This window comes from Pelophylax lessonae (assembly GCF_965119305.1).
Source record: "Pelophylax lessonae genome assembly, chromosome: 1".
NCBI classification, from domain to species: Eukaryota; Metazoa; Chordata; class Amphibia; order Anura; family Ranidae; genus Pelophylax; species Pelophylax lessonae.
This window is the reverse complement of record NC_138768.1, coordinates 260,724,956-260,750,436: the sequence shown is the minus strand read 5'-3', so window position 1 is coordinate 260,750,436 and position 25,481 is coordinate 260,724,956. Positions and strand designations below refer to the sequence as shown.

General features: G+C 40.5%; 1 protein-coding gene across 3 annotated transcripts in view; it reads right to left on the bottom strand.

Annotated features, from left to right (window-relative positions):
• The window catches only part of ARVCF (ARVCF delta catenin family member), a 380,287-nt gene that overhangs the window by 350,601 nt on the left and 4,205 nt on the right, over positions 1–25,481 (bottom strand). For all 3 annotated transcript variants that reach the window (XM_082268310.1, XM_082268312.1, XM_082268311.1), the window contains exon 2: positions 18,066–18,310. In XM_082268310.1, the coding sequence (XP_082124436.1) occupies positions 18,066–18,281 (216 nt within the window). In that variant the 5' untranslated portion in view covers positions 18,282–18,310. The remainder of the gene's footprint in view (positions 1–18,065; positions 18,311–25,481) is intronic.

The following is a 25,481-nucleotide window of genomic DNA, read 5'->3' as shown; positions in this document are numbered from 1 at the left end:
AAGATGTTTCACATTATCCTCTTTGAAGGGGTAAAGTTTAGCCATCTTGGATACTAAGGAATTCTTTCGTTCCACCTTTTTCCACTCCTCCAAGATGATTTCACCCAACTCTCCCAGGAAGGGAAAATTAACACGCTCCTTATTGAGCTGTTTAAAGTACTTCTTCTGCTTGGGAGGGGGAACAGCTGACTCTTCCCAATTTAAGGTCTCTCTGACCGCTTTAACCAGGGAAGGCACCAAGGTATATTCAAAACCCAAGCAGGGATCTTCATCTTCAGAGTCGCTACCCGACAAGAGCATCGACTGATGGCTTGTGTGGGCCGACTCGAAATCTTCCTGTACCTGTAGTGCTACAGGGGAAGGGCTTGGGGAAGCCGTTGCAGTGTCTTGAGAACGACTGACACCCAACTCTGCCAAAGAGTCCTTTACCACTCTCTTGACCAAAGCCTCAATGCGTTGATCGGAAGTATCCCTTTCTCCCGCAGCCTGGGAGAAACATCTGTCACAGAAAAGCTTCCTCTCCGGGACACTAGCGCCACAGCCCCTGCAACCTGCTTTGTCAGGTCTCTGTGCGTGGCTGGCTGAAGTGGACGCTTTACGATGATGTGAGCCCGAACGGGACTTTCCAGTAGAGTGCCGGTGGCGAGAGCTTGAGCGCCTTTCACTTCTTTGAGAAGAGTGCCTAGTCTCTGAACGAGGAGGGCTGTGAACAAGAGAAAAAACAGAAAACACAGACAGGAAGCTAGGAACACTTGAGTTCCTACCCCCACCCCCTATAACCCACAACCCCACCAAGAAGCCCCAAATACCTGTTAGGGGCGGGCTGACCACCGGAGGGCAAAGTAGCTTCCATTCTGATGCTGACCTACAAGAATGAGCCGGACAGCATGTCAGAAAAACCAGCAAAGCGGGGGGGGGGTTGCTCCCAAACTGGGGCCAGTACTCACCAGGAACCAAGGTTAGCAGGCAGAGCGGCAGCGCACAGCAAAATGACCACAAAAACGAACGATTTTCGTATGTGTAACACCCAGTATCAGCAGTGTGTACAAACACAACACTGCTGACAGCTCTGGGGTTTAAATATGGCGCCTGGTGACGTCATCAGCGATCGCCACCGACGCCAGCTTACTGCGCATGCGCCGTGCTTACACTGCGCATGCGCGAGAACCAAGCCTCGTTCCCGAGGCGCCGCACATGCGCAGTAGCGCGCACCGGAGGCCGGTCAGGAAGTGAATCGCTGACCGGCCCCGGACCACTAGCCACCAGGGAAGGCAAGAGAAAAACCAGGTAAGACATAAAGGCACGAGCAAGCAATAATATAAACAAAATAGCTGCCATGGAGGACTTTGTACTCACGGACCGCAGATCACCAGGGATGGATGCACACACCGGACTTATCTCATTCTTAGGGTACCGGCCACCCGCAGCAGCTGGGCTTTTTGGCCAAGGCTGCATACATCTTCGCCCCTACTCCATACCCCGCAGCAGCTGGGGCTTATTGGAGAGCTCCATACCCGACTGGTAGAGCCATCCATCACCCGGAATCCATCTTCAGGTAGGATATCAGGTAATCCTTTCGAGGACAAAAAAAGAACACGTGTGCTGAACAGGAGCAAAGATTTATGGGAGTGAGGTCCTATGGGTAGGTTTGGAGGCGGGGCCAAACCCGATACGTATGCTGCCATGGAGTCTGTCAGGAAATATTAATTGCACATAGACTTGCAGAAAAAAAAAATGTGTATTTATTTACTTTTTTATTTATTTTTATAAATGAGTCTTTAAAGTATTGCAACAGTAATCAGTGAATTGCAGGTGCAGTGCCATCCAGACTCTTCCTCCTGCTCCATGTCTCTATTGAGTATGGACTATCTATTACAGAGTGCTAGGAGGAATGTCAATGGACTATGAGTATGGTGGTCTCTATGCACTGGTAGATAAGACGTAGATTATTCATTCACAGACATCTGTAACTGAATGAGGCGGCTGCGCAGGAAAAGCCCAACACAACTATGCTGATTTCAAATCTGACAGCTGCTGCAGGTGAGAAGAATGCCTTCACATTGTCGGGTGGGCACCATTTTAGATGTTGAACCCTAAATGTGGGTGTAGCATGATGTTAGTCTTTAAGATGGAAATTCTAGGAAGACATAGTACAGCCAATGCATATTCATGAAAAAGAATTCAAAACATTTGAATTTCTGCAAATAAGGTAATGGAAATAGATCTTTTACTAGTTGAATAATTTCACGATGACCACTACCTATTCTGATAAGCGTGCAATTTAACCCACTAGCATCCTCCAAATCCTGGAAAACCAGTTTTTTGAGGATCCCTCGAAGGGAGTATTTGTTTTCTTTTCGAATGACTACTTTTTAATCATGACAAATTCTTGTGTGGTGTTAACAATGCTGCTTTTCCTGCTTGCTCTATTTTGCGACTTGTAACCAAGTATTAGTTGTGTGAATTATTTTTATTGGGTTTTTTAAGATATGAATACAGCTCTTTCCAAACAGGCGCTGACTCTACATGTTTTTTTGCTTAGAAAAAGTGTCAGGAGAGACTACAGCCATCATAACATGAGAAAAGGCAAATAAGAGGAATGAAAAAGAAGACAAAAAATAGGGAAAGATTTGCTTCTCCAGAGGGATAAGTATGAGATGTTGTACTGAAAAGCGTGCTATTAACATTTGTTGTTCTTGAATAACAATGATTGTTTAAACAACACATAGTAATCCCCAATTTAGACTGCAGAGGGGTTTGAAAGGCCCGGTCTAAAGTTGTAATTTAAAACTCATGAATGGTATTATTTTCATAACCCTATGGCAAAGATACAAAAAAAAAAAATATCATATGAAATCTTTGAAGAATATTGCAAGTGTCAAGGGTACTACAACACCCACAGCCACATAAATGAGCCTTAAAAAAATGTACCTTTCATACACTATATTATCAAAAGTATTGGGACGCCTGCCTTTACATGAACTTTAATGGAATCCCAGTCTTATTCTGTAGGGTTCAAGATTGCGTTGGCCTAACTTTTGCAGCTATAACAGCTTCAACTCTTCTGGGAAGGCTGTCCACAAGGTTTAGGAGTGTGTCTATGGGAATGTTTGACCGTTCTTCTAGAAGTGCATTTGTGAGGTCAGGCACTGATGTGATGAGAACTCAGGCAGACTCTGTGCAGGCCAGGTCAAGTTCTTCCACCCCAAACTCGCTCATTCATGTCTTTATGGACCTTGCTTTGTGCACTGGTGCTCAGTCATGTTGGAAAAGGAAGGGGCAATATCCAAACTTTTCTCACAAAGTTGGGAGCATGAAATTGTCCAAAATGTCTTTGGATGTTGATACCTTAAGAGTGCCCTTCACTGGAACTAAGGGGCCAAGCCCAACCCTTGAAAATCAACCCCACACCATAATCCCCCCTCCACCAAATGATTTGGACCAGTGCACAAAGCAAGGTTCATAAAGAAATCGATGAGCAAGTTTGGGGTGGAGGAACTTGACTGGCCTGCACAGAGTCCTAACCTGATCCCCATAGAACACCTTTGGGATAAATTAGAGTGGACACTCCGAGCCAGGCCTCTCATCCACATCATTGCCTGACCTCACAAATGCGCTTCTGGAATAATGGTCAAACATTCCCATAGACACACTCCCAAAAGATTATGGATAGCCCTCCCAGAAGAGTTGAAGCTGTTATAGCTGCAAAGGGTGGGCCAACTCAACATTGGACCCTACAGACTAAGACTGGGATGCCATTAAAGTTCATGTGCGTGTAAAGGCAGGCGTCCCAATACTTTTGGCAATATAGTGTATATTACAATCATTTACTTCATTGCAGTGTGTGGACACAGAGTGAAAGAAATATCTATCTATAACAATAAAAACAAAGGCAGCAATAAAAAAATGACAGAGGTTCTAGTTCCTTTGTTGCCAATCTGTGGATCTTTGGCACTTTTTGTGCAGCCCTCGGGGCTGCAGACACTATTCCTTTTTGCCATCTTATACAGTGCCTTGAAAAAGTATTAATCCCCCTTAAAATTTTCCACATTTTGTCATGTGACAACCAAAAACGTAAATGTATTTTGTTGGGATTTTATGTAATAGACCAACAAAAAGTGCCACATATTTGTGAAGTGAATGGAAACTGGTTATTAAATTATTTTATCAATTTTTTTACAAATAAATATCTAAAAAGTGTGGCATGCATTTGTATTCAGCTCCCTTGAGTCAATACTTTGTAGAACCACCTTTCGCTGTAAATACACCTGCAAGTCTTTTTGGGTATGTGAGAGTATGTTTGGGTATTAAAAATCAAATTTAAGCAGCGCTAGCATTAGTGACAATGAACATGTGAAATAAATAATAAATACTCAATTCATCAAACATCTAAAATGCATATGTAAATTATATAAGTGATCAGATTAAAGTGCTCAGGTGCTAAAAGCTAATAAAAAAGTCCATCAAAATGCTGACACGTGAGTAAATGAGAAAAATAGTCCTTATTCGTGATCCAAAGTAAGGTACTCAAGTGCTGAAATAAATATAAGGTGCTTCAAAGTGATAGGTGCCCCTCTCGGTTCCCCACTCACCAAATTGCCAATATTTAGAAGCCTTGAGATTAGATTGCACATTAGCCCTTTAACGCCAGGATCTTACAGGAATTTGTCCATAAGCCTTCCGATGTAAGTAAGTATATGGATCCGTGTGTCCGTAGCGTGACCCAGTCCTTGTCCCAAGGTAAGTGTCCTTCACAGATCAAATGTTTGTATCCTGGTTCAGAGATGAGCAGCCATTCTTCCTCACCTGGAGACCTCCACACTCTGGAGATCTCTCCAGAGTTACCATGGGCCTCTTGGCTGCTTCTCTGATTAATGTTCTCCTTGCCTGGCCTGTCAGTTTAGGTGGATGGCCATGTTTTGGTAGGTTTGTAGTTGTGCCATACTCTTTCCATTTTCAGATGATGGATTCAACAGTACTCCATGAAATGTTCAAAGCTTGGGATATTTACTTAACCCTGCTTTAAACTTCTCCACAACTTTATCCGTGACCTGTCTGGTGTGTTCCTTGGCCTTCATAATGCTGTTTGTCCAATAAGGTTCTCTAACAAACCTCTGAGGGCTTCACAGAACAGCTGTATTTATGCTGAGAATAAATTAAACACAGGTGGACTATTTATTATTTAGGTGACTTCTGAATGCAATTGGTTCCACTAGATTTTTGTCATGGGTATCAGAGTAAAGAGGGCTGAATACAAATACAGGCCACACTTTTCACATATTTATTTGTAAAACATTTGGAAAACCATTTATCATTTTCCTTGCACTTCACAATTATGTGCCACTTTGTGTTGCTCTATCACATAAAATCCCAATAAAATACATTTACATTTTTTGGTTGTAATATGACAAAATGTGGAAAATGTCAACGGGTATGAATACTTTTTCAAGGCACTGTAGCAGTGATTTATAGCAGACTAATTTAATATGACCATCTCTTGAAGCATGGATTCAGTCTCCAACAACTCCTATAGCATGTTCACAGTCTCTGCAGCCTATCGGACCATCTCTTGTATTTTAGCCACAGTCTCTGACAATCTCTTGTGTCATGTCCACAGTCATTGAACATCTCCCGAACAATATCTGCAGTCTCTAACCATCTCTTGTATCATGTCTGCAATAATATGACATAAATGTTGCACCTCTCCAAGTGGAGTATGAGATCTCTTGCTGCAGTGACAGAACGCCGGGTGCCAGCCTAGGTCTGCGACCAAAAGTATGCACACGACAGAAAGACAGTGGCGGCACTTCCAGCTTAAAATCCTTGCTTCATTCAAATTCCATTTTTATCGAGGACACGATATGCACACACATCTCAAAAAGACCTCAGCAAACACATTTCACACATCTGTACTTAGTCACTGCTTATTTCTTTTTTCATGCCCAGAGTCTTTGACTATGCCTTGTGTATCTGCTATCTCTGACACTAAATTTTATGTGTGACCCATTGTTGATGTTGGGGACCTTTCTTGAGGCCTCCCATATCAAGAAAGTTGACCACCACTGTTCTAGCTCTTCCACACTGTATCTAAAACAAAAAGGGTATTGGCTGGACTTTTAATTTCTTAGGAAACTGTGATGACAAAAGAGGTCAAAACACTTAGAAGCTGTTACAGAATTTGTACAGTTTATATTTTTCAAACAATTCTCTCATATATAATTCTATATTTTTATTTTAAGGTTGAAAACATTTTTATTAACAAATTTTTAGAGGGTTACAAAGATAGTCACTCTAAATGAGTAAGTTCAATACACATGAAAATTATTAGCGTAAGAGTATATAAATTGTGACAATTCACAAGTAGGATCAACCTCCTCGGAAAGGTTCTTCATGAGAAAAAGCACAATTATGAGAGTTCGGGAAACAACTGTTAACCTACTAAAGATAATTGCAAAGAAAGAGGCAGGAATATTGTCATTAGAACAGTCCTTGATGCAATATTTTTATTTTAGTGGTAGCATTGCTTTTCTTTTTTTATGTATATTTTTGATTCATTTGGTTATCAGAACCAGAAAAATATCCTCTCTAATATACTAGCCAATACCGCTAAAATGGCCATACACACTTCTTGCTTGTCTGGTCATAAACTATCAATAAATAACACGAGTATGATAAGCAAATCACATCCCCATCCAATGATTATCTGCTCACATGTTGGATGGGTGGGATGAAAGACATATTCTTTTCTATATTTATCCTATCACCATGTCTGCTGCCTGCTGCACAATGCAAAAGTTCAGCTGGAGCATGGTGTGTATACAGTAGATTATTCTGGTATTATCAACATTCAGCCAACGGGGGCCCTTGTCATGCTAGATACCCAAGATTTACACAATGAGAAAAGAGAAAAAAATGAATGTATTTTACTGTATTTACATTAGTAAAAGAAACCCAAGTACACTGTAAAGTCTAGCCAGAGAAAAAAAAGTCTAACTTATATTGCATTCACAGATTTGTCATTAATAACGCTGAAAAGTACCCAGAATAGAGCTATGATTAATAATAAGGATGAGAATGAAAAGATTACATACACTCTTATCTACAATGTGTCACAGGGAGACTACATGCTGAGTCTTGAACAAAATCCAAAGAAGTGACAAAGATTCAGTGTGTTTTTTTGAAGATGTATTTTTCACCTTAAGTAACAAAAAAAGGCAATCCTATGAAAACAGATAAAAAATAGAAGATAGTGGCTACGTGACAGCCGGATAAAGCTGTGCTCCAGTAAGTTAAGAGTGAAAAATGAAATAATAGAAATAATAATGAATGATAGCCAGGAGTGCGTTACAAAGGAATCACTCATACAATTTCGCTTTGTAATTTTATGACGCACAGTATCAGCTACAAATGGAAAACAAGATTTGCTCTGATAACTAAAGTCTGAGCTGAATTCATTCAGGAGCCCGGTGCTGCATGCAAAGTTCTGGCTGGGCTATAAAATGAGCTGTATGTCACCTTCAGAAGCACCATTTTGACGGTCACAGCTTATGAGAGGAGAGGGAGGATTTGTGCATGTGTAGTGAGGATCACTAAACCTTTATGTTGGCAATCCAAGAGCCTCATGCTAACCTGCACCTGGCGGTAAATTCTGTCGGCACAAAAGTCATTCTGAGCTGTGGCCATCGTAAAAGTGTCATTATTTAATCAGACTACAGGAAAAGTATGCGGCCCTGAATCTAGTTTACAAGCCCTGCCTGTTCCCTGCCAGGGCTCCACTGTACTAGTGCCAAGCATTTAAACTAAAGGTCTAGCTTCATTTGGACTTTTCTGAAGGACCATTTATTAAGCTGCAAAAGAAAAGAAACAAATAAAACTATTTTGCCACATCATACAGCAATATTACCTGTAATTGAATGCTTGTGACCATTAATGGGCTCTGTGTCAAGAACATCTCTGGAACCAATCTGTTTGACATCACAACAGTTTCCAGATAGAAACAACAGCAACTGGACACCAGCCACCTGCCACCTGTCAAAATACCGAGTAGGCAGCCTGGGAAATTTTAGAAGATTCCCTACAGTTCTCTACTGACAAATCAGTTGAAGCTGTATCATGATATCCATGATACAGTATTGTGCAGGTTGGCTGAAAAAGGCATATTTGTGGCAATTATAGACAGCCTGTGTGGGAGTACACTAACAGCAGGCCACTTAAAAGTGTGTGCATACCACAGACTTGCATGGCTTAAGGGAGACACAGCTGTATGAACAGCTTCCTTGGGTCCCCATGTTATCAAATGATGAAACAAGTGCAATAATAAAGTAAATCACTAAAAAGTTAAAAAAAAACTTTGGAACTTGAGAAAAAGGGACATCTGGGGTTGGAGAAGACATGGCGCACTTTTCCCCTCAGTGGTGAAGATGGACATGGCTAAATTGCACTGAATATTGGATGTGGCCTAAAGGAGTATGGTTAAATAGAGTCTAAGCCTACATACTTTGTACCCAGTGCAAAGCCTGCAGTTTTTATACCCTCATATTATTGTGCTACTAGTAAGAGTCTTACGCAAACCTATAAGATAAAAAAAAGAAATTGTTTTGTGGTTTAAATATGAACATATTTTTCATGCACCAAATTCCCAAATAGTATAAGAAAGGTTCTAAGTGATGTTGCATCAGCTGCGACATATCAGTTAAAAGTGCTATGCAATTTCTATAAATGTCTGATAGCATGAACCAAAATAATAAAGCACATGCGCCAATGTTCTGATTTTAAAACATACACCATTACCAGAGTGGTGTAACAACTGTAGCAAACATACCTTCAGTTTTGCACCACATTTTGGGGTCCCACCAACACCACCATACCTCAAATTAATAAATCGGTGTGCGCTAGTTTTATTAGGACATTGCAGGAAATGATAATTCAGCAAGAATAAAAAAAAGTAACGCATTTTTTGGCATGCCCCTGTCTTTGGTAATCCCCACAAAGAGCTAACCTTAAATCAGAACAAGCAACTTCGAAAAATAGACACTTTTGTCAATACTATTAATACATAATACACTGCTTAGAGTACAGGGGTCAGGTCTAAAAGGGGGGAGGGGGAGGCTCTGAAATCAGTGGTCCCTGGGAAGAAAAAAATGCCTTGGGTTAATAGTAGGAAAAAATTCCCAGTGTTGGTGCTCAGGTAAAATAAAATGCCTGGGGAGATTAAAGAAAAATGTGCCCAGGGTCAGTGGTCAGAAAAAATGCCTAGTGTTAGGGAGAAGGGTGGGAAAAAGAATGCTCTGAAGTTGATGGTTAGCAGGGAAGGAGGAGGGAGATCAATCTGTGTCAGTGGGGCATGGGAAATAGAACCCCGTGGGGGATTAGGGAAAACAATAGTGCCCAGAGAGAAGTGGGGAAGAACAAGAGTGCCCAGTGGGAGATTAGGGGAAACAATAGTGCCCAGTCAGAAGTGGGGGAAGGACAATATTGCCCAGTGCGGGGTTAGGGAAAACAATAGTGCCCAGGGAGAAGTGGGGAAAAACAATACTGCCTAGTGGGGGTTTAGGGGAAACAATAGCGCCCAGGGAGAAGTGGGGAAGAACAATACTGCCTAGTGGGGGATTAGGGAAAACAATAGTGCCCAGGGAGAAGTGGGGAAGAACAATAGTGCCCAGTGGGGGTTTAGGGGAAACAATCGTGCCCAGTGAGGATTGGGGAAGAACAATAGTGCCCAGTGGAGGATTAGGGGAAACAATAGTGCCCAGAGAGAAGTGGGTAAGGACAATAGTGCCCAGTGAGGATTTGGGCAGAACAATAGTGCCCAGTGGGGGATAAAGGGAAACAATAGTGCCCAGCGAGAAGTGGGAAAAGACAATAGTACCCAGTGGGGGATTAGGGAAAACAATAGTGCCCAGGCCAAAGTGGGGAAGAACAATAGTGCCCAGTGGGGGATTAGTGGAAACAATAGTGCCCAGTGAGGATTGGGAAGAACAATAATGCTCAGTGGGAGATTAGGGGAACCAATAGTTCCCAGTGAAAAGTGGGGAAGGGCAATAGTGCCTAGTGGGGGATTAGGGGAAACAATAGTGCCCATTGAGGATTTGGGAAGAACAATAGTGCCCAGTGGGGGATTAGGGAAAACAATAGTGCCCAGTGAGAAGTGGGGAAGAATAATAGTGCCCAGTGAGGATTGGGGAAGAACAATAGTGCCCAGTGGGGGATTAGGGGAAACAATAGTGCCCAGTGGGGGATTAGGGGAAGCAATAGTGCCCAGTGAGAAGTGGGGAAGGACAATAGTGCCTGGTGGGGGATTAGGGCAAACAATAGTGCCAAGTGAGGAATTAGGGAAGACACAGTGGGAGTTTTGGGGGAACAATAATGCCCAAAGGGAGGTGAAAGCAAAAGTGGCAAGAATGGGATGAGGGAGAACAATAAAAAAAATGCCTGCAGGACTAAAGTTTGGTCCCACATTGCTGCACTTTTCCTTCTTCTGTAACTCCTCCCACTGAAGTAAAAAATGGGTGGGGCAGAGAACCCCAAGCTAGCGATAATCCAACTCTTCCCAGGGAAGCAGGAGGAGTTTAGGCAGCAAGAACCTGCTGCTATGATTAGACAGCAAAGCCGGTGATATGGTCAAAGCTTCTGTGTCCGAGACCACAGGACTAAGATAAAAGAAGAGGCAGTCCCGCACAATCAGAGATTGTTGGGTGGTAAGAGTTAAAATATCACTTGACATGCTTTTGAGGGAAATTTGTCTAGGCCTGCTCTGCACCGCCCTACTTTTCAGTTCTACTCACAAAGCCAGAATGCTTAAAAAAAAAGACACTGATTCATTTACAAGAATGGGAATATGGTTTACTGACAGACTTTACAAGACAGCAAAGGCAATTTAGCAGTAGAAGGAAACCAGTCTAGCTTTAATCCTTTAATGGCAATAAGTAATGAGCCTCCCACAAACCTCTGCAAATTGAAAGTCCATCAAATGCCTGCATTTTTCCAAATGAAACTTACATTTGTATCGTTTGTCTTACTCATACAGAAGCCTTCTTCCCTGCCTATGCTTGTTATCATTTCCAGTCATTAAATATTTAAATAAGAGGCAGCCTACAATGCAGGCATCTCACATACCAAACCAATCTGTATACATTCCAAATAAGGAAAACTGTGGGTATATGACTATACTGGCCCCATTATTATATACTGTGAAAATAATTAAAAAGATCACTAGAATCTATAGAAAAAGCTTGTTTTTATGTTTTGAACATTCCCCAGTAAAATATTTGATAACATTTTTACCTTGCAGCTTACAACTCTTAATGCTGCTGGCTCCTCGGCTCTCAGTGCTGCTTCCCTGAACTTCTGGTCTTCCCGGGAAAGAGATAACAGTGGACATTACAGTCTTGAGTTAATCTGTTAGCTTACAGAAGGGAGGAGGATGGATGCCTTGCCATCGAAAGCTATGGGGCTGTTTGTTTTTTTGATACACACAGGGCCTGACTTATAGCTCTTTCACACATGGAGTCCGCTGATCCCCCGCTGAGCAGGCGGATGACAGCTGTGTCTCCGCGCTGTGTGAGGAGACACAGCTGTCAGGTCCCCATTAATATCTATGGGGGAATCGGATGGGAACGGACCGTCTGTTCGTTCTCATCCAATCCAAGCCGCCAGAGGGATGGAAAATAGGGTTTCCATCCGTCCGGTTTTGACGGATCGGATTGGATGTCAGCGGACATGTCTCCGCTGACATCCGATGCCCCATAGGGATGCATGGGGTGTCCGTTCAGATCCGCCAAAAAAAACTGACAGGCGGATCTGAACGGACACCATGTGTGAAAGAGGCCTTACTAAAACTGGAGAGTGCAACATCTGCTACAGCTGTGCAAAGGAACCATTTAGCTTCCAGTTTTATTGAACAGGCTGAAGTTAGAAGCTGATTGGCTATCATGCACAGCTGCACCAGATTTAGCATTCTCCAGTTTTAGTAAATTAACCTCACAGTGTTAGGAGACAACTCAATTTCCAACATGCAAGGGTGGCTCTACAGAATATTTGCGCGAGATAGGAGCCACCCTAAAACAGGAAACTGGGCCAGTGGTCATAGCACCAGCTTAAACTGGAACACAGATAAGGATTAAAAAAGAAGAAGCTGCATATTAAGTATGTAATTAAATCAGCAGCTGAAATTGCTAAAAAAACAGGATAGTTTATTATCACTTTAAGTGTTGGACGGAGTAAAGAAGGTTTAGAACCTCTTTTGGGTTTTTATTGCTTTCCCTGTGCCCAATGGAGAGATTCACCCTGACTCTTTGCCCTGGTATCTATTGTCTCCAGTACAGAAAGGGATGTAAAATTCTTGAGTTGTTACAGGAACAGGAGGTGAGGGGAAAACTTTCACTGGGGAAACCTGCTTTGTTGACATCTGTCTAAAAGGAAAAACCCCCTTACTTTAGGCATCTTTCACATGGGGTGGAGTCTAGTCCATGTCTACTCCGCTTATGCAGCGTGGACACAGACACAGCCTGCTCTCCTCTTTGTGCAGTCGAATGTAAACGGACCGCCTGTCCATTTACACACGACGTCCATCAATCCAATCCGCTAGACAGATGGGGAACGGATCCCCATCCCTCTGTTTTTAGTAGGTAGGATTGGATCAGATGACACCCGCTGCTCCATAGAGGGCAATTGATGGTCTGATCAGGTCCGCCAAAAAAGCTGACAGGCAGACCTGTTCCGTCCGCTCGTGTGAAAGAGGCCTTAAAGAGATTTCACCTTACTTCCTGCTGTGTCTCTGTGACAGGAAAAAGAGGGAAATCCCCCAAATGGGACACTGCGTTTTCTATTAATCTGCCACAGTGTTCTTTTTTGTTGAGCTTCATTTGTCCAACGTCATTGATTGGCCACTAGATGCCTTATCAAACAATTAATCTTTATTATCACCTTTGTTAAATTTACAGATATTTTGCCAAGTAAAACAGTAAACATATTAGTATATTCCTGATTATTAAGCATATTTCTTTGAGTTCCACTTAAAAGCAGGGATCCAACACAATTATATTTAGTTTTATACAGGGTGGAGTAGGCTATGGACCTCTATCAGGATTGTATTGCTGCTGTCTGACATTTCCCTACCTGGCCCAGTGATCAGTGTCTCTAATACAGGACCTTTCGACCTGTGTTTACAGCTTCTTGTCGGTTGTAAGACCAGCTTCAGCGAGCATGCTGAAAAACCAGCAGCCAATCGGCTTGCAGCTGATGTGTTATAGTGGAAGAGCAGCCCCCCTGTTAGAACACAATAGCACAGCGGGGGAGATCGCTGTACTAACATCGTTAGTACAGCATCCTCCTCAGTTTTTTTTTGTTCATCCCGCTGGGTTGAACGAAATAAAAAACTTCCTGCGTGTACCAGGCTTAAGAGTTTCCATTTTAATCCTATTAATATCACCATTAATGTTGCTTTGTGATCTATTACATTAAAGAGAGTCTTTAAATGGCATTTAAAGTTTTCATCTACAAGTATACTGGAGAGGAAGTAAACTAGCATTTGTTTTTTAAATAAAGAGATTGTTTTAAAAGGTATAAGCACTATTGAGATTTTTTTACTTATGGTACCTGGATATCAAAAAGCAGGGTGGGGTGACGTAAAAAGAGCAGTCACTGACAGCTTGTTGGCAACTTCTGCTCAAGCCCAGAAGAGGCTAAAAAGGTGAATTATGACCAAGCTAAATTGCAAGGTCACATTGCTGAAGGTGAGAGTTAAACTGAAGGGGGGAGCACGTTTGCGGTGATACACGTATTTGTTATATTGCCTCCCCACAAAGGGAGAAGGATTTAGCATTTTTGAATAAAGAAGAAGACTGGTGACTGGGATATTTTCCACAGTTTTTATAAACTACACTGTTGTGGACTATTTTTATATTTTTTATTTTCTATTCTAATTTTATTTTAATTGATCACCGCATGTATTTATTTAGCACCGGTTAAGCATGATCTTTTATGATTTATATCATTTTCGATTGCAGTCAACCTTAATTCAAAGGTCTAATTTTAATAACACTTTTATTTTTATTTTTTTTATTAGTTTATATTTCAGTTTTGGTTGAAGCCCAGCACAATTGTAGTTTGATATTAGCATAGCACTTCTTTATGAGATGGTGATTAGTGCCTGCAGCTTTATATAGTTAATTGAACTATTCATAGTAGCTCACAGGACCCTTTGTTGTTTTGTACAGTCAAGCATTGCCCATGCGGAATTACCCTAAGTGGCATGATCCTGACCAACAAAAGCAAAAGGTATTTGTATGTTGCTTTACCAAATCCATTAATTTATCTTACTTTTTCTTTAGAATGGAACTTCTATATTTTAGCTCCAGGTTTTACAGAAAAATATCAGGCCTCAAAATATCCCATTTTACTGTCTTGAAGGTCAAGAGATGGAACCCAATGCACATGGTACCTAGAAAAGTCATTAAAATAGCTTTAAATATAATAAAAAAAATGTGCCTCTTCAGCTTTCTGCTGCCTCTAGGCTAGAAAGGTAAGTGAAATAAACAAGATAACAGGTGGCTTAATTTCTCAGGCTTACTTGAAGTAAGCACCTGCTAACCACTGATAACCAAACTTGCAAATGTTTTCCTGTAAATGAATCAATCGTTACCCAAAGCGTATAATGGATGTGTCCATACAAGCTCATCTTCAGCATGATCATCACAGAAATGCCCAGAACAGTCACTCTGGACAGCTGCCATATCACACTGCCAAGACCAGAGACATCTGTACAATAACATCTATTTCAAGCTTACTCTGTGAACGATGAATGTATCAATATGATAACCTGATATCATTAGAGGGGTTGTTAAAGTGCTCAGCACAATAGGCTCTTAATGCCTTGCTCTTGATTAAAATCTAATCAAGGGGCACAGGTTGTCAATCTTCCAAACAATGCTACTGTGCTATTTATATTCATTGTTATCTGATGGCTTGTTAAGCTACTGAAAAATAGAAGGGGAATATTAATTGCTGACACAAAAGAGAGCATTTTATTATGTGCTCAGTCTGTTACAAGCTGCTAAGCTAGACAAAAATTAGGTTATTTATCACATGCGACACTGATACAAAGAGCAATTAACGATTATTCTGTTTAAAACTGAAAAATTTATAAACAAAACTCAAAATAGTGATATTCTGATCAAAGCATAATTGGTACACCTGTAAGAAAAAGGGGGAAATGTTATGATGCACATGTACCTGGAGTACTGCTTTCACACCAGCATTTAAAAAAATATGGAGCTAAAGCCTTGAAAGGTGCTCCAAAACCTCCACACCTGGGGCATTCTGCTAGAAAATCTCAACTTTAGCAAAAATTTGTTGTTTTTTTCTTACCTTTTTTCACGCCACCTTACTGGTTGAGTAAATTGATGGACATCCTCACAGACCAAAAGTAGGGCAATGGTGGGGTGTAGGCAAAAACACCAAATACATAGTTCAAGTAGAGGCTTGCATAATTGCGTGGAGGAATTTTGTAGTATAGCGTATAATAAGGTGCCTCTAGATTGGGCATGTAAAACTGGTGTTTTATGAGCCATTGATCCTTCTCTGTGACCCTCAGTGGTCTAAGGATGAAGAGTTTTATAGTTCCTTTCTCTGGGATTAAATATTGTAGGTTGTTATTTTATTATAATGTTAAGTTCCAAAATGCCCCAATCTTTTTTTGGAATTAGGCAGGGGCTGCTCATAGTAGACATAGTGAGACCATCTTGAAGATTTTGTGCCTTTAGTTTGGCTCACTGTTTCATTTGAGTTTGAATTGCCTTCTCTAAATTATGATACTTAATAATAAAACGTATTATATAGATATTTTAGAATAAAGCCAAGCTTATTTTAAAGATTAGAATTTGGTTTTGTTTGACATACCATAAACATATCAAGAGTTGTACAGTCACAAATATCAATGTAGTTTCACAAATATAAATCTTAATTTCTTTGGATATATAAAACATAAAAAGATAATGCAGGATTTGTCCTTGCAAAATTAAACTTTACAAAACCACAAAACTAGGTCTTTCGAAATGTTTCTTTGTATAGAAAATGTAATCCAAGTCAGGATGTTACTTAACCACAAGAGCAACCTTAGAAAACAACTTGTATCACTGTTCCAATTTAAATAGAAGGCAGTAAGCATACTGACCAAGCAGTAATCTTCCTCAGAATATGGAAAGTTACATTTTCAGCAGACTGTACTTTCTATATTTGCCACAATACCACAATTCTAATATTAGACAACCACAACAGACATCACACAGAAGATATGCGAGCAAGTCTTGTTGTTATTCAACAGCAAGAAGATACTAAAGAAAATACGACGAACCAGTGGACAACACTGATTCAATCATCTAGCTCTATGTTACCCGAAGAAATTAGGTATAATTAAAACAACCCTATCTGTATGTTGACAAAAAATGTAATGTGAGACATCCTATAAAAGTCTTTAAACGTACCTTTCCTGCAGGGCAGTGTGTTAAATGTTTGGTTTCTTGAAGAGTTCCAGATATTGTTTCTATGTCAGTAGTGACATAACAGCTGGCAGAAGGAACCACAGCACCCAGCGAGGGGAATGCCACCCTACATATTGGGAATTAGTGGGTAGCAGCAACACCTAAAACTCTTTAAAGAGTGAAGACCGAATACGCCCACAGCAATCTCATCTCATATTTACATTTTTGAAAATAGCAACAGGGTTGCCTTCAATCTAAAGTTACCCATAGGTATAGGATCAAAGAACTTTTGACCAAACATGAATTTAAATTTGCAAAGCAGACAACCATAGCACTGGCCCTATCTCAGGGCAACCATGGAAATTTATTCTAAGAGATCAGATTTTCCTCCAAAGATTGTGCAGACCATAAAACTGCATCATTATCCAGCTTGAGAAATACTGACATTATGCGCTGTATATGAGTAGTATAAAGTGTAGTATAGAGAAGTCTGTGATATGCGCTACTTGATCAAAGGCCAGGAACACTGAATTACAATAAACAAACAAGTATGGCAAATGACATGATCGGCTACAAATCATAAAATCCTCTCACATCAATTAGAGTATATGTACAGTCAAAAGCTTTTTTAAGCTTTGGATAGAGTGGGGAATAGTTAAGACCTCTGTTAGTTTTCTTATCTGTCTGTGTCCCATCAGAGGGATTTCCTTTCAGTTCCTGTTCCAGAGACACAGCAGGAAGGAAGAGGAAACCTCTCCAAAGTAATATCCTCCTTCAAGACATTTGTCACCAGAATAGGTTTGCTCGTTGCAAGATTTCCCCTCATGTCCTTTTGACAACTCAAAATGTTGGCTATACCATCATTTTCTGTACCAGAAACAAAGGTCACCAGGACCAATAGTTAGGGTAAATTTTCCCCCTGGGGAAACAGAAATTAATAAAAATCAGACAGAGGTTTTAGCTCTTGTCCACCTTATCCAAATGAAAAAAAGTATTGGCTTTAAATACACATTTGTTTCTTTTGGCAGTTAGCTAAACTGCACCTTGAAGCAGATGCATATTTTACCAAATTAGTGAAACCCTCCAAGAACTGTGAATCCCAACAGTTAAAGCTCAACTTTAAAGAAAACATATTAAAATGCATTTTTTTTTTTTTTTTTTGGATAAAGTAGGTAATGTTATGAACTCCGTTAGAGTTTGATTGCCGTTTTTGAGCCATTACAAGATTTTCCCTGGCTTCCCATGTGATCACAAGGGTAGAAAGTAAAAGGAATTCCCTCCAACAGGGGAGCTAAGCAATAAAACCTTATTATTAGCAGATTAGAGAAGGGTTAGAACAAGGTTTCTACTACTGTCATAAACACCGTTGACAATATTTCCCTTAATTGCTGTGTGGCCATCAGTCCAAGGAGTGAAAAACCCTTCCAATATTTTCACCTCTAAAAAAATACTTCCAACACTGATGCAAACAGCACACTAAACCTAACAGAGTCTACTCTTGCCCACTCTATCCAAAATAAAATTGACTTATCTCAATGGACAGTCAGTGGGATAAGTGACAAGAAGTCATAGAAAGCAGGCCTTTACCTGCAGAACCAGTTGTTGCCATGCAGTAGTTAGTGGTTGTCCATTGCCTATGTTGCACATGCTCATTCGTTCTGAGGGCACATTGGCTCGCTCAAGCTGGAGTGAGACATTTCGACGTTCTTCTTCTAGAGCACGTGTTAGCCTCTCAAAGCGAGCTTCTTGCTCTTTGACAGAGGCCAGAATGCTGGCAGCGGACCTTATGTCATAATCATCCATAGTTGTTTTCAAAGAATTCTTTCTGGTAACTGACAAACAAGAAAGTTTGGGAAAGGGTGGAAAATCAGAAGATTATCATCACACAGTTCAACTGAAATAAAGAAATGCATTCACAATCTTTACATCAACACAACAGACATCAATTTATACAAATGCAAAGAGATGATGGTGCTTGAACAATCTCATCTCAATCACTAAACAGTAGCGGGTGCTATCACTGTATTATTGTCTACTATTAGGTTAGGTAAGAAAATGAACCTGTTATTAAACAGAAATGCCAATTTATGACTAGCTTTTAGCGTACGGCGAACATAGAAGGGCTATGCACAGCGCCAACAAAACAAAATATATTACCCAGCATACTAAACAAATTACACTGTCAAATAATTTGCATTAAAAAAAGAGGTTTAGTTGCACAACATTTGCAAATATATGTGGAAGCTGCACTGCCTTGTCAATGTCCTTCTGTATAATGCAGTCCTAACACTAATCTATGGGAGTCTACTTGGTAAAAGCATATCTAGCAATGAATAAATTAGGATCAGGTATGGCTGGAGGAATTCCTCCGTAAAGGTATAGGGACACACCAGAAACCCAGTAGAACACAATAGCAACTTTTTTTCTTTTGTGCAGGCTAGCAGGTAAGTGTGCTGGAGAATACATTTTGTTCTGTTTGTCCTGTACACAGCTCTTCCATGTGCAACATACTTTAAATGCTACATATAAATTAGAAAGTTTTTTATTTTTTTTTTAATTGGCATGGGGGACACATTGGACAGCTTCAGCTGCCATTGTGCTCTGCTGGGACTCTGTAGGCATACATTGCAGTCAGCCACCTGAACACACCTGCTGCAGCCTCAGAAAGACTAGCTACAGATTAATGCTGTTCCACCAGGCAAGGGTTTTGCCCTTTCTCATAGTGCCAAAGCTTGCCTGCCCATTTCTGCCTGCTACACCATCCTATTGGTAAGTGAGGCAACCCATTACAGTAATTGGCCAATAGGGATGTGGAGAAGCAGAAAGTAATGGCATACACTAAGTCCAAGTGTATGGAAGAATCAAAGCTTTGCCTGTCAGAATGTCCTGGGGTTTAGCTTTAGCTATAGTGTATAGGAAACTGTTGCAAGTGTGTGCACTTTATGCTTGCAGCAATTTATTTTAGAGGAGGTAATGACAAACTCTCTTTATGGAACTATTTCCTTGCAGACATATGGGAGCTGCCACTGATCACCACCTTCTGAAAATGCTAGTTGCCTGGCCATTTTGTGATGTTCCAATGGCTTTGGAAATCGTAGACTAAAATGAATATTCATATCAAGAAAGTCAAAGAATAGTCAGAAGCCCTTATCTGCATACTTGTTTTGAGGCAGTGACTCAAATTGTCAATATAATAGGATTACCATGAAAACCAGGCATCCAGCATTTAAAGAATGAGAAGTCAACAATGGCTATCTGCATGTTTTCAGGAAAGCTTTATTTCAACAAAGTGGTGTTTAAGATTTTTAAAGTTGGAATCCTGGGAGGTTAATGTGGAATTACTCTGGGATCCCAGTTATCAGTTGTTTGCTGCTCTGAAATCTTGATAAGATGTATGTCTAAAACTGATGTATTGCCTATCTAGCAGTTCTAGAACCCCAAAAACCATTACTAAACAAACTGCTGCCTTGATGTACAAAGTAACAGACTGGGGAATATAAAGCCAACAAAAATGTAAGTAAAAAAGGTCCAACATATGCTCTAAAATAATATATTTCCTAAACTATACAGTTAAAAAAATCAGAATTTACTGTTTTTTGGTTTATCTTGAGCTATATTGTAAGAATAAGAAAGGTATTAAAATTGTTTTCCTATGTTTGCTGCAGAAACCTACATATGGTCATCATAGAATCCATGGGCAGGATTACTAACCCCCTCATGAGACTCCGTGGACTTTTCACTTAATTATAGTTTAATTTACATTTTTGTGGTTGGGCCCACCACTGCATCATGGCCCATGGGCAGCTTCAAATACTAAGTGGCACTATGACAGACCTCAGTTTGGTTAAACATTTATGTTCATGTGAATGGAGAGGATGAGCAGCGCTAAGTGCTGCTTACCAGACGGTCAAACAATAATGATCAGGACACATTTTTTACTCTGAACATTGTTTTGTTTTTTCAGAAAGCAGTCAGCTGACTGTTGTCTTTGAGATCTTGAGCAATATTATTGTCATCTGACTGTGACCTATAGGGAGCTTAGGTCTGATGTCAATCAACAGGAACCTGGCAAGGGGCTGTAGACTACCCTCAAGAATAAAGTAACAGAGTGCCATATAATCAAAAGTGTCTGGAGTGACTTTTTGCCATAGCAACCAATCAGATTCTCCTTTTCATTTTCCTATCCTTTACTTAAAACATGAAGAGGACAGCTGATTTTGGCTGCTATTGGCAACAAGCACAAGTTGCCTTAATGGTCTTAAAAAGCAATGCATTTTTTACCCAACTTCTTTAAACATGAATGCTTTTTTGGAATATTACAGAGTATAGAAAGACAGCTTTCTTTACAAAAGACCTAAAATGATTGCTGCTGGCTTGCATTAACAAACTACTGCTGCTTTAAGCAGTTAAACAATCTCTTGAGGAAATATGAAGCCCTTAAGGAGCAAATAAGCCTCTATTTGACATTAAATTTTCATGCATATTCCAGAATCGTTTTCATTGTGCAAATAACAATGTAAAGTTAAAGAACATAAAGATAATAGGTTTTTTAGAAGCAGACTCTACTCTCTGAAGATCTCATCAATTTGAAGTAAGCTTTCAATCTTTGCAATGAAGCAGAAATGCTACAAAACTTGTGATCTTCAAACTCCCAGGCATTTGGAATATATACTTGAGTGTTGGGTTTATATTTTTTTTTTTTTACGATTCTAAAAATCAAATCATGACCGGAGAACATGTATATTTTTATGGGATTTGTTAAATGCTAATCTTTTTAGGTTCCACAGTGAGATAGTATCTGTTATTTGCATGCATGGTATTTGAAAGCTATGATGAAGCCTGCATGAACACATAAAAAGGCATATTACAGAATGGCGCCCTATGTGAATAAACAACAGACAGTCAAGACCTTTTTCCTTGGAACAAGCTGTGAAGGATTTGTAGGATTTTCCACACACAGTGTAGCTAATCAGTGGAAATATCAGGCAAGATTGTGCAAAAACAAGACTATAATGATAAACATGGCAAGATGTCTACATAGAAAGAATAAAGGAAACACACGTTTTGTTTTATATAAGTGATATTAAAATACTAAATAATGATGATTTTATCAGCCCTACCTGCATTTCTGGTACCATGGGTAGCCACACTTGGTGGTAAACAATTTCAGTGCCATGCCTACATTTAAGATGCCCAAACTACACACATAGCAGGCCACATTTCCTATGTACATTTGCATCAAATGCCTCGATCAATTGTGGGAGAGTGGGAAAGATTGCTAGTCTGGTAGAAAACCATTTGAGAATTGCCTATATAATATGCCTCTTTTATCTTATTGCAAGGTCAACATTTCGGCTCACAATCCTATGTGGAGGTAACCATCAAGCCACAGAGTGTAACTAGAAGTTAGCTTTACAGCAATACCACTGTTAGGAGCACCTTAGATCCCAGAAAAAATGCAGGACTATGAAACCGTCTCTAATGCAAGACTTTTGTGCCACCATGGGTGATTCTATGTTGAGACAAGTTCACACCAGTGGAGGAGCTGCAACTCTTGCTTTTGTAAGAAGCTTTGAATAAACAGAAGTAAAAGACAGGTGGGCTTTTATTGCATAACCGTTAAGCCTACTGATCACAACAAAGATGAATTACAACATGAAGTCTGGGCAGTAGCTTTATACCTAGCTGTAAGGGGGCAAAGTCTTTTCTGTCCCTTTAAATAAGGCCTCTTGCATATAATACTCCTGTTTGAGCAGTTACAATCTTATATAGGGGGGTGCAATTCTCACGCTGTCCTGTAGGTGTGTGAAAGTTATGTGCCTTCAATGCCGCAGGTGAATGTATATGGAGACTCACAGCACCATCCATACATAGTGATATAGAGTTTATTAAGCACAGAGCACTTTTTTGATTTTATTTTAATATATATCACCATAAGCACCATCTATTGAGAGATTTTAGAGTGTATATTTATCTATATGAATGTGTGTTTTACATATTGACATCTATCAACATCAAGTCATTATTTATATGGTTATATACACTAGGCATAATAGAATATTTATTTATTTTTTTAACACTAAGACACTTTATAGCACCAGGCAGTTTTAGAGCCGGCTCACACTGAGGCGATCCGACTTCGGGGGGCGACCTGTGAAGTCACGTGCACCGCTGTGCACCGCGACTTTGGCGCGACTTGCAGGGACTTCACATAATGGAAGTCTATGCAAGTTGCTCCGAAGTCGCCCCAAAGTAGTACAGGACCCTTTTTCTAAGTCGGAGCGACTTGTGTCGCTCCAATTAGAACGGGTCCTGTACTACTCAATGGACCGCGACATACCGCGACTTGTCAGGCTGACAAGTCGCCTGACAAGTCGCGCTAGTGTGAATGGGCTCTTATACACCAGGCATAATAGAATATTTATTTATTTGACACTAAGACACTTTATAGCACATACACACCTTTGAAGCGCGGTACTCCTCCCCCTTAAACTCCTTTTTTAGCATCTACTTTTTCAGACATTTTTTTGTATGTATTTGCGAACATTTTCGCTTATTTCACTTATTCTCACGTTCTTGTTCTGCACAATATGTAAATGAAATTTATGCACATTTGTGCGCAATCGCGTGTATTTTCGCGCAATCAAGCTGCAGTGTGCAAGAGGCCTTACTCAAGTGTGACTTTCACAAAATGTATTTTTTGGTTGAAGTGTTTTGTAATGTGCGTAGTAGGGGATGAACCTTGCTGAAACACCTGCTCTCCCAATGATTTTTTTTCAGTCAGCCATCGTAGACTTGTTTTTATTATAAGCTTAATAGAAAAACATGAAAACTTTGTAAACATGTTTTTTGGTGAGTTATATTGTTGTGTCATTGCCTTATGACTTGAGGGTATGTCCATAAGTGATAAAGTGAATTTTCCAGAAACAGCATGAATATGGCAATTCTGTATAGTAATGAACCAGGGCATGCTGTTGGCATAGGTATTCATGTGACTATTTAACCACTTTAAGACCGGAAGGATTTGCCCCCTTCCTACACAGGCCCTATTTTGCGATTAGGCACTGCGTTACTTTAACAGACAATTGCTCAGTCGTGCGACGATGTACCCAAACTAAATTTACATCCTTTCTTCCCACAAATAGAGCTTTCTTTTGGTGGTATTTGATCGCCTATGCGATTTTTATTTTTTGCGCTATAAACAAAAAAAGAGCGAGAAGTTTGAAAAAACAAAAAAAAACAATATTTTTCACATTCTGCTATATGACATTCACAAAAAAAAAAAAAAGTAAAAATCTAAGTTTTTTAACATTTTAGGCCAATTTGTTTTCTGCTACATATTTTTGGTAAAAAAAAAAAAAATCGCAATAAGCGTATTTTGATTGGTTTGCGCATAAGTTATCGCGTCTACTAACTACATGAAAGATTTATGTAATTTTTATTGTTTTTTTTGTTTTTTTTACTAGTAATGGCGTCGATCTGCAATTTTTTGCATGACTGCGACATCGCGGTGGACAGATTGGACCACTAACTGACATTTTAGGGGGTAACAGTGACATTACTACAGTAATCAGTGCTAAAAATATGCACTATTACTGTAATAATGCCATTGGCAGGGAAGGGGTTAACCCTGTGGGTGATCAAGGGATCAAGTGAGAGCCTAGGGGAGTGATTCTAACTGTGGGGGGCGTGGCTTCTGAGATGACCATAGAGACTTGTGATCCTATATAGCAGGATCACATGAGCTCTGTGATCATCCCAGGGAGAAGGACGGTTGGCTGTGTTTACAACAGCCGACCGTCCTTCTCTCTCATGGGGGAACAATCGCGGGTGTCAGGTGGCAATCGGAGCCGCCTGACACGCGCATCGGCTTCCCGGCTGATGAGCGGGGGCAGGAGCACGCCGGCGGCGGGGCACGCTCGCCCCCTAGACTCCTGAGAGAGAGCGACGTATACCTACGTCACTTTGCCCAGGAGCGGCTGCCTGCCACAGTAAATCTGCAGTAGGCGGTCGGCAACTGGTTAAATATTGCCCTGGGATTAGATGGCAATCATTTATGTAACAGATATAATGGACCAATGGTATGAAATTTGTTTGCATTGGGACGCCTGCCTTTACACGCACATAAACTTTAATGGAATCCCAGTCTTAGTCTGTAGGGTTCAATATTGAATTGGCCCACCCATTGTAGCTATAACAGCTTCAACTCTTTTTATTGAAAACTGTCCACAAGGTAGTGGTCCACTAGACAAGGAGTGTGTCTAACAGAATGTTTGACCATTCTTCCAGAAGTGTATTTATGAGGTCAGGCACTGATGTACGAAGGCCTGGCTCGCAGTCTCCGCTCTAATTCATCCCATAGGTGTTCTATCAGGTTGAGGTCAGGACTCTGTGCAGGCCAGTCAGGTTCCTCCACCCCAAACTCGCTCATCCATGTTTTTATGAACCTTGCTTTGTGCTCTGGTGCACAGTCATGTTGGAACAGGAAATGGCCATCCCCACACTGTTCCCTCAAAGTTGGGAGCATGAAATTGTCCAAAATGTCTTGGTATGCTTATGCCTTAAGGGTTCCCTTTACTGGAACTCAGGGGCCAAGCCCAACCCCTGTAAAACAACCCCACACCATAATCCCCCCTCCACCAAATGATTTGGACCAGTGCACAAAGCAAAGTTCATAAAGACATGGATGAGCGATTTTGGGATGGAGGAACTTGACTGGCCTGCACAGAGTCCTGACCTCAACCCGACAGAACATTTTTGTGATAAATTGGACACTGCGAGCCAGGCCTTCCTGTTCATATTCATCCAGAATTGAACTCTACAGACTAAGACTGGGATGCAATTAAAGCGGTAGTAAACATCACCAATTTTTTTTTTTTTTAACCCTACAAAGCAAAGGCATAATGTGCTAGTATGCATCACATACTAGCACATTATGAAATACCTATCTTAGAACGAAGCCCCACAACGCTGCGCTGTCAGCTCTGACAGACGCTTCCATCT